The sequence below is a fragment of the Arvicola amphibius genome, chromosome 7 (assembly GCF_903992535.2).
Source record: "Arvicola amphibius chromosome 7, mArvAmp1.2, whole genome shotgun sequence".
Taxonomy (NCBI): domain Eukaryota; kingdom Metazoa; phylum Chordata; class Mammalia; order Rodentia; family Cricetidae; genus Arvicola; species Arvicola amphibius.
Genome location: NC_052053.1, coordinates 43,385,756 through 43,398,969, shown reverse-complemented (window position 1 = coordinate 43,398,969; position 13,214 = coordinate 43,385,756). Strand labels below are relative to the sequence as shown.

General features: G+C 47.6%; 1 protein-coding gene across 1 annotated transcript; it reads left to right on the top strand.

Annotated features, from left to right (window-relative positions):
- Positions 1-4,148: 4,148 nt before the first annotated feature.
- On the top strand, positions 4,149-13,214 carry Glt6d1 (glycosyltransferase 6 domain containing 1). Its single transcript, XM_038336495.1, has 4 exons — positions 4,149-4,222; positions 8,286-8,333; positions 11,978-12,115; positions 12,545-13,214. Exons 1-4 carry the CDS (start codon positions 4,149-4,151, stop codon positions 13,212-13,214), a joined length of 930 nt encoding a protein of 309 aa, XP_038192423.1.

The window sequence follows — 13,214 nt, the reverse complement described above, 5'->3', positions numbered from 1 at the left end:
GGGGGGAGTAACTAGGAGGAATGAAGGAAGGGGAGGCTGCAGCAGTTGGGATGCATTATATGAGAGAATAATAATAATAGAGGTGTGTGCTTTCATTCTAAACTGGGGACAGTGTTTTGATTATTATTTCAGCTACTCGGAAAATTAAAGTGGGAGAATCGCCGGGCAGTGGTGGTGCATGCCTTTAATCCCAGCACTTAGGAGGCAGAGACAGGCGGATCTCTGTGAGTTTGAGGCCAGCCTGGTCTATCAGAGCTAGTTCTAGGACAGGCACCAAAGCTACAGAGAAACCTTGTCTCGAAAAAAAACCAAAACCGAAAAACCTAAAAAACAACAAAGTGGGAGAATCTCTTACATTTAGGAGTTTGGGTTCGGCTGAGGCAGCTTAAAATGACAAACCTGAAGCAAGACGAAGAAAGTCACTGGGAGTCTGGGGCATGGCTCAGTTGGTAGAGCACTTGCCTGGATCCTATCCCATCTACATGGTGTGTATGGGGAGGTAGGGTTGTGGAAAATCCTGTAATCCCAGCACTTGGGACGTAAGCACAGGGAATCAGAAGTTCAAAGTCATTTTCTGTTACATAGCAAGTTTGACGCCAGCCAGGGCAACACAGAGTCATAGCTGAGAAACAGCTAAAAGGCCCCCAGGAATGAGCCATGGAGCTGCACCCTAATGAGTAAGCTAATCTGATTACCCCACTCCTAAGGCCCCTATGAGTACCACAGCTGGGTTTTTCTACCCTTAGAATACACTGACTGCCTCGGGGATTAAATTCCAGACTGAGTTTGGCGAACACATTCCTTCCGCAGCAGATAACAGTAAACCGAAATTGACAGGAACTTTGACAGTATGACATCAGCACTGCTGGCTGTGGGAAGCAGCTGGGTAATGGAGCTTAGCCATTGCCGTGGGGAGAGCCCCCTGTGTAGGAAGGTGTGTGCCTCAGCCGTCCGTGCTAGAAGAGTGTCCAGGTGGAGGGAAGGGAGAGGAGATGGTGGATTACATGAGGCAGTGAGGGTCAGACAGACTGGCATGGAAGTGCCCACCTTCCCCAGAGTTCACCTGTTTGCTGGCTTCAGACACAACAGACTCAGTTGTGAAGAAAGAAATCCACCTCTAGGTGGAGACAAGCTCTGGCTTCCTCCATCCAGGTTTGATTTAGTGGGCAGGTCAGGACCTGGCTCAGGGGACCACCCCCAGGAATGTGGGCCACCCTAGAATATAGTACCTTTCCTTCCCAGAATTCTTTCCTGCTAGGAAGGACCTACCATTCTGAGTGCTGACTCAGGAGGGTGTAAATATTTTTTTTTTCTCGGAGACACGGGTTCTCTGTGTAGCCCTGGCTGTCCTGGAACTAGCTCTGTAGATCAGGCTGGCTTCGAACTCACAGAGATCTGCTTGCCTCTGCCTCCTAAGTGCTGGAACTAAAGGCAGGCACGACCACTATCCAGCTTTTCTTCTCATCTTTTTCTTTTGGATGCTGACTGGAGCCTAAGGATGTGTTTAAACTCCTTAAGTCACACTTTGGGTGTCTTAGTTAGGATTTCCATTGCTGTGAAGAGACACCATGACCACGGCAACTCTTATAAGGAAAGCATTTAATTGGGATGGCTTGCTTACAGTTTCAGAGGTTCAGTCCATATCATCATGGTGGGGGGCATGGCGGCATGCAGGCAGACATGGTACTGGCTACATCTTGATCAGAAGGCTACAGGAACTAGTCTGACACTGGGCAGTATCTGGAACATAGGAAACTTTAAAGCCCAACCCCCTCAGTGACACACTTTCTCCAACAAGGCCATACCTATTCTAACAAAGCCACACCTCCTAATAGTACCACTTCCTGAGAGCTCGTGGAGGCCAGTTACATTCAAACTACTGCACTGGGTTTCCTTATTTTTCAAGGGTAGAACGAACAAACAAATAAATACAGGGTTATGTTATAATCACACAGAGCTGTCTGGTGACAGTGGGTTCATATGGTGTCTAAATTGAAACCCTGTGCTTCTCTCAGCAGGCAAAGAATACACAAACAAGTGTCTGAGAAAGTGTAAGAAGGGCTTTACTCTTTAGATTCATCGATAGTGTCTCTAGCAGGACGGGGAGGGCACCTCTCTGTCATACAAGACACACAGCACACATGCCACCCTGAGCCTCTCTACCAGAGGTATCTATCCTTAGAAGAAATACCACAACAGAAGAAGCAAAAGCCACAGAATATTCCAAGAAATCCTTTCATGTTTCCACTGGGACCAAGTCGTATCATCTAGTCATGAAGAGAACCAGCCAGGTGCCATTGTGATGCTGATGACATCACCATTAACAGAAGATCCACACACCACAAAAGCAGTGGATGCCAGCAGGTACTTCACGCAGCCAAGTCCTAGAGATATACTCTGGGAAACACTGGTCCTCAAAGGACATTTTGGCTGTCTTCTAACACCACCCTGATCCAAGGTAAGGGACCTTTGAAGGAGTGGTGTTGGGACTTTGGACAGTCGTGCCTGGGAGCCGGACTTGGATGGTGCACATCCCAGCATTTGGGAGACTGAGACAGGAGGATTGCTGTGAGTTCAAGGCCAGTCTGGGCAACAGAATAAGATCCTGTTTCAGTAAACAAAACAAAACAAAACAAAATACTGTGTGTAGGCAGCCTCCTCTGACCCTTGCCTCTGAACTTTTGCCGATGCCTCAAGAGATCACTGAGAAGCAGCTGGGGACAGAGCGGCTAGCTGGATGGACCACAGCTCACTTGTCCATGTATTCCCAATAGTAGTGAACTTAAAGATGTCAATTTTCAAACCGTGAGGGTATTTCTGAGCATGGTAACGTTTCACGAGGAATCGCCCAGTAGAGTCAGGATGTGAGCCACCTGTGATGTCCCATTTCCCAGCAGCCATGTGACAAAGGGCAAGAGAGATAGGTGAATTTATTTTATACGTTTGTATCATGAGTTTCTACGTCTGGACTACAAACTTAGACTGTCATCACATCGGTGAACAAGCAATGGAAGATGACAAAGGTGACCCTTAGCCCTCTGTGTTCTCATGCTGTGCTTGACTCGCAAAGCTGCTGTGTTCTGTGCACTCAGACCCACCCTCCCCCAACCCCTGCCTCAGGAGCTTACTGAATGAGTCTACCGCGTGCTGGCACGCTACAATCAGCGTGCTGGACACAGTGTTCAAACAGACCCAGGTGAAACCTCCAACCTAGGTGCCATGCCAACTGGAGCTCAGATTCAGATCCTGCCCATACTGTGGCCACTGACCCTCTTTAGAGTCTCCGTGTAAATGGCCCCAGGTCGTCTGTTTCACCATGCCTCCTAGGGAAGAAATGACAAAGCCAACTTTGAGGGCCAAAGTTATTGGTTTCAGATGACCTCATTGTCACGATCTCACCCCGTTGCCACAAACACATGATAGGGATTCATGGCAGTTATTTCATGGGAACAAGATGGATTTGTAGGCTGGAGAGACAAGTGGTTGCTGCACAAGCAGGAGAACCTGAGTTCAATTCCTGGTACTCGTGTAAAAGCGGGATGTGGCACACGGCCAAAGTCCCAGCACTCAGGGGCCTGAAACAGGTGGATTCCAGAGCTTTCTGGGTAGCTGGCATAGGTGAAATGAGAAGCGCGGGTCCAGAGAAATCCTGCCTCAAAAAGTAGGTGGGGAGCAACTGAAGACACCCAACATCAGTCTCTGTACACAGCAACAACACAACACACACGCATGCACACATGCACACACATACACGCGAAGCACACACGTGCGCACACATACATGTGCACACACATGCATGCGCACATGCATGTGCGTGCACACACGCGCACACATACACATGCATGTGCGTGCACACACGCGCACACATACACATGCATGTGCACACACACACACACAGATCGACTGGCTTCTCCAGGGAACACAAGGCAAGTCAGCATGTTCCAGATCTTTGAGGATCACTCCAAAGGCCTGTCAAGCAGAATAGAGATGACCTCGATCCCTCTCACTGGATATTCTAGGAGGAGCTGTTGAGTTAGTGTCCAAATGTGTGCCGACACTAACCCACTGTTAGGGGTGCTGGGGTGCAGTGGGTCTGTTTAACCACACTTAGAACCTTCTTTTTCTCCCCTCCCCTCCCCCAGGAAGGAATGAGAGCCAAGAAGAGGCTGCTAATGTTGCTTTTCTGCCTCTTCCTGCTGCTGATGGCTAAGGTCTTCTTCAGGTAAATACCGATGAACCACAGCCTGCAGGAAGGCCAAGGGGGAAACTCTCATCCCTTAAAGATGCCATCAACACACGAGTGAACCAGAAGCTACTTCCTCTCTGGGGGACACCGTGCACATTTTAATTTTTTCATTTTCAGACACCAGATGGACATTTGTTGAGTTTCTTGTCCCAGGCTCCATTCCGGATGCTGGCAAACAGCATACCTGCCCACAGGGGTTATTTCATACACTGTGGAATTTCATGTGTTACATGGCAATGTCATGAAAACAGAGTTGGGTAGAGGAGAGTGCTTAGTTATTACTGGTTTTGTGGTACTGGGGATAGAACCAGGACCTGGAGCATTACCAGGCAAGTGCTCAGCTGCTGGGACAGACCTGAGCTATAATTACATCAATTATAAACCACCTCAAAGTTCCAAATTTGTGTCTTTGGGGGAGGTTGTTTTTTGTTTTATTTATTTATTTATTTATTTATTTATTTATTTATTTATTCTATATAGACAGTGTTTCTCCGTGTAACAGCTCTGATTGTCCTGGAACTCATTTTGTAGGCCAGGCTGGCCTCAAACTCACAGAGATCCACCTGCCTCTACACTCCAGGTGCTGTGATTAAAGGTGGTAAATTTGTGTCTTATATAAACAAGACGAAAATCGACCTGCTAGAGTAATAACTGTTATCCTGCCTAAATATCTCCTCAGCAACTTTAACTCCTCCCTCCTCTGTGCCTCTTCCTGGATCTGTAAGTTTCTGAGCGCCACAGGAAAAGCAGTCATAGCTGAGAATAGAGGTATACACCTTTAGTCCCAGAACTCTGGAGGCAGAGGCAGGTGGATCTCTGTGAGGTGGAGGCCAGCCTGGACTACACGGAAAGTTCCAGGCTAGTCAGCGATGCACAGTGAGTCCCTCTCTCTCTCTCCCTCTTACTCTGAACGCCCTCACCCTGTGTTGAGACAGGGTGTCTTCATGTAGCCTTGACTGTCCTAGAAGTAGCTCTGTAGACCAGGCTGCCTCATAGAGATCTGCTTGCTTCTGCTTCCTGAATGCCTTTAAGACTAAAGGTGAGTGCTGCCACCACCTGACAAGAGCCTGTCTCAAAAAAAAAAAGAAAAGAAAGGAAGGAAGGAAGGAAGGAAGGAAGGAAGGAAGGAAAGAAGGAAGGAAGGAAGACAGTCCTATCATGAAAGAATACTTTAAAAAATTAAATCCTCTCCCTGCCCCCAAGTATGTTTGGCTCTGTCTGTACATCTTTTAGGATAAAATGGGCATTTGATTTCTTTGCCAGCTTTATTTTGAATCAGGTTGCTGTATTTGTATATTTACTACATGTGTACTGGCAGAGCTGATGTATTTAGGGGACAAAAACAGAAGCTAGACAGTCACACCTGATCTGCAGATCGTGTTCGCAGACGTCCATCCCATAAAATAACAGAAATGGAGACATTTAACATATCACTGCTTATCTTTTATTTAGTTTTATTTTATGTGTTTTGCCCGTGTGCACATTTGTATATCTCATGTGTGCCTGGTCCCAGCAGAGGCCAGAAGAGGGCCTCAGGTCCCCTGGAACTGGAGTGGGTGCTGGGAATGGAGCCTGGGTCCTCAGGAAGAGCAGCCGCCTCTCCAGCCACTGTGTTTCTCAAGCTCACATTCTGTGGTGTCCTGTATTTTCTCTGGCAAACCCTCTCCTCAGAAAAGGAGCCCTCTCAGGGTGCCTCTCTTCACTGTGTGAACCGGAGGGCAAAACTGTCAGGGACAGAGGGTCTAATGGTGACAGAGACTGGAGACAGAGAAAGAAACCAGTCTCCCGATGTGGGTCAGTAGGTATGTAGTGTATATGAATCTGTGTGTATGTGCGTGAACATGCACTTATGTGTGTATGGGTATACCACTGTGTGTGTGCGTGTGTGTTACAAGGTTTCTGAAGAGAGCACATGAGGTGGCTGTATTTACTGGGGGTCTTTTGGGATAGGACTGTGTGAGGAAAAACCTCCCAGCAGGTTGTCTTTTTCAAACAGGGACAATGCCTCCCAGAGGGATCTTGGGGGTCAAGGAGGAGAGGGTTATCCATTTGAGCGCGGTTTTAGCCTAGCCCGTGTGGTTCCCAGTCCCTGGTCTCTCCAGGTCAGAGAGCCCAACTACAGGGTCAATAGGATCGGGTGTGGTTTTGTTGGCGTGTAATAAACTGGAAATGCGATCCCAGCTGGATCTAAAGAAACTGGCTATGTAAAGTTTGGGGTTGGAGCACCCCTGCCGAGAAGAAACTGACAGAACAGAAGCTCAGGGCCATCGCTGGCTCATTAGCTTAACAGGTGGGCCTCCCCAAGAGCAGGGCCTGACATTCACATCTGGAGTGTCTCTGTGGGGACCAGTTTCTTTATTTAGGCCAGGCCACTCTTTAGCCTGCCACAATTTCTGCCCTAAATCTAGAAATCAACAGGATTAACACACTGTAACATGGTGGGTTTTTTTCCTTAATTTAAAAAAAATTATCTTTAGCTAAGTGCATGTGTGTGCGATTGCAGTGTGTGCAGGTGCCTGTGGCTCTGGTCATGGATGCCCTGGAGTCACAGACAACTGTGAGCCATCTGACATGGGTTCTGGGAACTAAACTTGGGTCTAGACAACCAAGTACTCTTAACCACTGAGCCATTGCTTCAGCAACACCAACTTGATGGCTTTTGGTAAATTCCTTACTTGTCATCTTGTGCCATGGAATTTTGATAGTCTGTCCTGGGAGGCCGTCGATTTGGTGATGGGGTATCTGTGCAAGGCCATGTCAGAACACATCAGCGCTCCGGAGGTCAGCTCTGACATAGAATACCCCAGGTGGTACAGTGGAAGCTGCCAGGCAGGTGATTAAACTGATAGTTAATGAGAGTGCAGTGGTTTGCATGCAAATAGCCCCATAGACCCATAGGGAGTGGCGTTATTGAAGGTGTGGCTTTTTTGGAGGAGGTGCATCAGTAGGGGGCAGCTTTGAGGTCTCAGATGCTCAAGTCAGGCCACTGGCTCAATCACTTCCTGCTGCCTGTGGATCCCAATGTAGAACTCTCAGCTACCTCTCCGGCACCATGTCTGCCTGGATGCCGCCATACTCCCTGCCCTCAATAATGGACTAAACCTCTGAACTGTAAGCCAGTCCCAATTAAATATTCTCCTTCATAAGAGTTGCGGTGGTCACCGTGTCTCTCCAAACCAGTAAAATCCCAATTAAATCAGAGAGTTTTGCCCCTGACTCTTCACCTTTTTTCCACTGTTGGTCCAGATGCAGGAAATTCCTGAATCCTTTCTTACTTTTTAACGTGGTAGGCTGAGTGTGGGTGACTTTGTTCAGTTGTAGGCATCTGGCTGTCCTGAGGTCATTGAAGGTGGGCTGGGTTAAGCCACTGGCATAAGGTTACACTGCTTTTCAAATGGCCGGTATCTCCACTGCAGTGTGCATGTCTGGGAGTCACCTCATAGAAAGCTAAAACGCCTGCACTTCAAAGCATCAAGGTAGCTGGGGGTAGTGGACACGCCTTTAATCCCAGCACTCTGGAGGCAGAGGCAGGTGGGTCTCTGCAAGCTCAAGGTCATCCTGGTCTATAGTGTGAGTGAGTTCCAGGACAGCCAGGGCTGCATGGTAAGACCCTGTCTCACAGAAAAGGGGTTGGGAATCAAACGTGAATACATTGACTCCTCCTGACCTCTTTACATCATAGAAATAACTTTTTTGAGCTTACAATCTCTAGTAATGTTTTCCTCCTCCCACCAAGGTACCCTTTTCCTCATTCTGCCTCTGTTTATGACTTCTCCCCCAATTCCCGCCATATGTTCCCTAGGCCAGCTTGTCTCCTTCCAGACCAGGAGATACCTCCTCTCCCAGCTGCTTCCTTGGTCCCAAACTGCGTCCCTAGAGCTTTAACACTGCCCTGTCCCTGTCCTGAAGCCCCTGAAAGCTGAGGCTAGGCAGTGAGGACGGAGGAGAGAGAGAGAGAGAGCGGCACAGCCTGGTGTGGGTTCGGCCGATGAGGGCTGGGCAAACAGATGCCACAGTAACCGGCTTCTCTTTGTGCCAGGAACCTCCAGGAAGATGAACTTCGGCGCTCAGACTGGTTTAACCCCAGGTAAGAGCAAAGACACGCATAGCTCAGAGGGGACAGTTTTAGCATGAGCATAGTTCTGCCAGGGCACCTGGAATCAGGAGTTTGTTTACACCATTCTGACAGGAGGCCAGGGGAGCTCCCCCAAGACAGGAAGTCCCAATGCCATGGAGGAAGCTGGTGCCTTGGCCTGTGTTCACGGTTAACCTTCCTGTTTCTTCAGGGAAGGAGGTATGACGCTGCTTCTTGCTCCTGCTCCTCGGGCGCAGCCATGCCTGAGAGGACTGTTTCAAAGAGCAAGGGTATGTTCACTAGATACTGGTGTGTGGAGATGGGGAGCCAGTCTGAAATCTTCCTTTTCTGCCCGGGGTTCCTGGGTGCTTGTAGCTGATGGTGGGGAAGGGGTGGTAAGGTCATGAGGTGGCTGGTGTCTGAACATGTGTGAGCTACAGTATCACCTTGACAACATGTCTACAACTCCATCCCTAGTGGCTTAACCTCAGCAAACAGGAGCTGATGGTGAGAAGCAGGCAGGTCTGAGGCTTGCCCAGGTTTCCCTCAGGTTTATCTGGAAGCAACAGAAAAAGGCAACTACTGACCTTCCTAGCACCCTCTGCCCAGGCAGAAGCTGGAAGGTTAACCACGAACTCCATCCCAGGATTTGCACGGGCACCTTCCATGGTGAACTGGCTGCTTTTCCACCTGTGTGTGTCTCTCTGTTCCTTTTCTCCTTCGTGTTTTTAGAGGCCAGAGTTTAGGTGTCTTCCTTGACTGCCCTCCACCTTGGTTTGTGAGATGGGTTGCTCATTGAGTCTTGAGTTCACTGATTGGCTAGATGGGCTGGCCAGTATGCTTGAGGGATCCACCTGTTGCTTACCTCCCAGGGGCTAGGATTGATAGGCCAGTGACACCTTACCTACCGCTGTTGTTTATCTATGTGTGTGTGTGTGCACGTGTGCATATGTGCTGTGGTGTGCATGTAGAGGTCGTGAGACAGCTTGCACTAGCCAGGTCTCTTCTTTCACCGTGTAGCTCCTGAGGATCAACCTCATGTCATCAGGATTTACAGCAAGCACCTTTCCCCTTCGAGGCATCCTGCTGGTCCCACATCTATTGATTTTTTTTTTCCCTTTTTAATGTAGATGTCGGGAATTGAGCTTAGGTCATGCTCGGTGGTTGGCAAGCATGTTATCAACAGTTCTCTAAGATTGTGTGTGTGTGTGTCACACGCTCTGTGCTACAGAAGTTTGTTAGCCAGCTCCCCATGGGTACTGCTTCTCGGTTGACCATTCATAAGCAAGGTGAAGGACCCTGAATGGAATTTTTACACGGATACGTGTTTATCCACAGGACAAATTTCTAAAACAAGAGTCTTTGGATTGGGAGCCACGGTATTTAAAATGTGATGTGAAGTCGCTGGTTCCCTTTAATAACTGTACAACTTTGTTTTCTTATTTACAGTGCACAACGTCTTATTGACTCTTTTGTTCTTGGTGAAACAGCTTGCTAAATTCTCTCAATTCAATCTATGCCTCCATAGTTGTGATGCGAACACCTTTTAGATACTGCTTATTTTTTTTATCATAATTTTTTTGTTATGTTTTGTTGAGACATGGTTTCTGTTTAGCTTTGGAGCCTGTCCTGGAACTAGCTCTTGTAGACCAGGTTGGCCTCGAACTCACAGAGATCCGCCTTCCTCTGCCTCCCAAGTGCTGGGATTAAAGGCGTGTGCCACCACCGCCTGGCTAAGGAAGATATATTTATACCCAAGAAAGATACAGAATCTACTTTAGCAACATTAGTCATTGGGAAATGCAAATCAAGCCCATACCGAGTTACCACTTCACTTCCAACAACATGGGAAGGATGGGCAGATAAGGAAAGCTAGACAATGAAAGACATTGGGATGTAGAGGAATTTGAACTGCCAGGTCCAGTTGTGGCATTGCGAAACCACTTGTTAGCCAGTTAGAGAATTGCAACAGCGCAGTGATTCCACCTAGAGGTGGAACTGGGTCTAGAGACCCATCCCCAAAAGAATTAAAACATGCTCACAGAAAATGCATCTGTGAGTTTCCATGGGAGCATCACCCCTAGTGTATCTAGCCAGTAAATGAACTCACTGTCCCTCCACGGACAGATGAGCAAACAAGGTGCAGTCTAGTGATAGGGTGGGATAGCTTTCAGTAATATTTTCACATTAGGCAATATACAGGGACAGATGTTAGTCACTGCCAGAGGTGGCATGGAGGCAGGTAGCTGCTATTTGCACAGTGACATACCACAATATTTCATTTTAATTGGGGCACTATTAACAGCACTGTATTTGAAATATATGTGGATGCTAGGAACTGAACTTGGAGCCCAGCAAGCACGTTTTGTGTTTCTACATCATTAGTGTGTAGACATGGACTTAATGTTTGGAACTAATCTGGTAAAATCTACTCTCTCTAATTTACTTATGAATTCTAGGTGATTTTTCTTCTTAGAAATTTGCAGGTAGGTGATTAAGTATTGTTAATGTATTATGGTCGGTATTGTTTTTCTCATTTCCAATTTGATGCCTTAATTTCCTTTTCTTGCCTTACTTTAATGGCCATGGTTTCTGCCATTGTGTTGAAGAGCAGTGTGAGGGACATCCTTGTCGTGTTCTTGATCTTAGGGAGGAAGAAGCCAGTCTTTCACTATTTAATATATTAGCTATAGGACATTTATAGATTTTTTTTTAGGCAGGGTCTCACTTTATAGTCTTGACTAGCCTGGAAGCATGCTATATTGTAGATAAAGCTGCCCTCAAACTCATAGAGATCCACTTTTCCCCGCCTCCCAAAATTAAAAATGTACACCACCCCATTCATAGGACAAGTAGATTTAGGCAGTTCTCCCCATTCCCATCCTTTTGTGGAAGTTTCTTTTTAAGATCATGAATAGGTGTTAGACTCCAAAATGTTTTTCCTGTGTTGAGGGATTTGGACATGTGACTTTTCTTTAGCTTCTGATATGGTGACTTACATTAATTTTGAAATGCCTCACCTTCTTGGCATGTCCTAATCTTTCTATTTTCTCAGTACTGAATGCAAGTCTAATCTATCTCACTCTTGTTGGATGACACAGACGGCTTGAACCACGTATTTAGAACAGCACAGGGTACACAGAGTGAGAAAAGGAGCAAGAAAGTCAGGCACTGGAGCCGAGATCCTGCCTACAGTGCTGCCTTCAGGCAAAACCAAGACTATGGCAGGGCTCTAGGTTGTCTCCTATGTTTTAATTGATTAAGTTGGAACTAGCTCTCAAGATAAATAATCCCAGGCTTCAGAGGAGAATGCCAAGTCTGAGGCCAGGCTGTCTGGGGGCGCTGTGGCTCTGCCAGCTCAGCGACTTGCTAGCTGTGTGCCCACATGAGGAACAAGAAGAAAACTCGCACTCACCGGAGGAAAGGCATTGCCAGGGTCACGTGAGTGAACTAGAGTTTACCACATCTGATTGGCACCTCGTCGGTGACATCTCAGGGTTAGCGAACATCCGGCATTGGGTGTCCATCACTGTGGCCGTGCCATGACACCCAACCTGCGCCTCTTTTTTGGCTTTGACATGGTGACTTGTGTCCATTTTTTTGACTGTTGAAGCACACTGTCAAATTTTATTTCTGCTTTTGTGTGTGTCCCATAGGATGCGTGTGGACGTCATCACCACCACGGACTGGCTGGCTCCAGTCATATGGGAAGGCACCTTCGACAGAGAGGCCCTTGAGAAATATTACAGAAAGCAGAACATCACCGTGGGCTTGGTTGTGTTTGCAGTTGGCAGGTAGATGCTGTGGAGCACTGCCCCTTTATCTTGGGGAATGTGGTTCAGTATCCATAGATGTTTTGCCCCCAAGGAGCTATAAATAAGTCCTCTTTTGAGATCACTACTGCTGAGCATACCAAACAGAATGTGCTATAATGAGTCTCTATCACCAAGGCTAGGTCCATAAGGCCACTCAAGAGTTCTTAAGCAATGCCCCACTTAGCTCGGAATCAGTGGTTCTGAAATTCCATGGCCGTCGTCAGAACTATGGGCTTACTAACTAGCTTGGTGGATCTTCAGACCCAACATTTCTACCCTGACCTACTGGAGTTTTCAGTACCAAGGACGCTTCTCTTGTTAGTGGTGTGCACATTCTTGTTAGTGGGTGCATATTCGAGGGCACCCAGTCCATTTAGAAACATAATTTCTTGTTCCGTGTCTTTCCAGTCTCACCGACCAGTACCTGGACCCATTCTTGCGATCAGCCAGTAAGTTCTTCATGCCTGGCTATAAGGTGATCTTCTACGTCATGGTGGATAGGTTCCTGCAGCTACCTGAAATGGACTACGGCCCTCAGCAATCCTTTCAAATCCACCTCATAGGTGAGGAGAGATGGTGGACCAACTTTGACCTCATGCGCATGAAACTCCTGGGTGAGCACATCCAAGACCACATCAGATACGAGGTGGACTTCCTCTTCAGCATGAGCGCCAACCTGGTCTTCCAGAGTGAGTTTGGAGTGGAGACCCTGAGCATGTCTGTAGCCCAGCTCCACGCTTGGTGGTATTTCCGGAAGACAGGGGATCTTCCTTATGAGAGGAGACCTGCGTCCGCAGCCTACATTCCCTTTGGGTTGGGGGACTTCTATTACGCTGGCACCATTGTAGGCGGAGTGCCCCTCAAGGTTCTGGACTTGACTCAGGAATACATGAAAGGAGTTGTTTTGGATGCAGAAAATGGACTCAACAGCACCTATGAGAAATACCTCAACAAATATTTCTTCCTCAACAAGCCCACCAAGCTTCTCTCCCCAGAGTACAGCTGGGACGCCACCTTCCACACCCTTCGGCAAGTGCGGTCCATGAAGATTGCTCAGTATCCCATAGACAGTTTATGA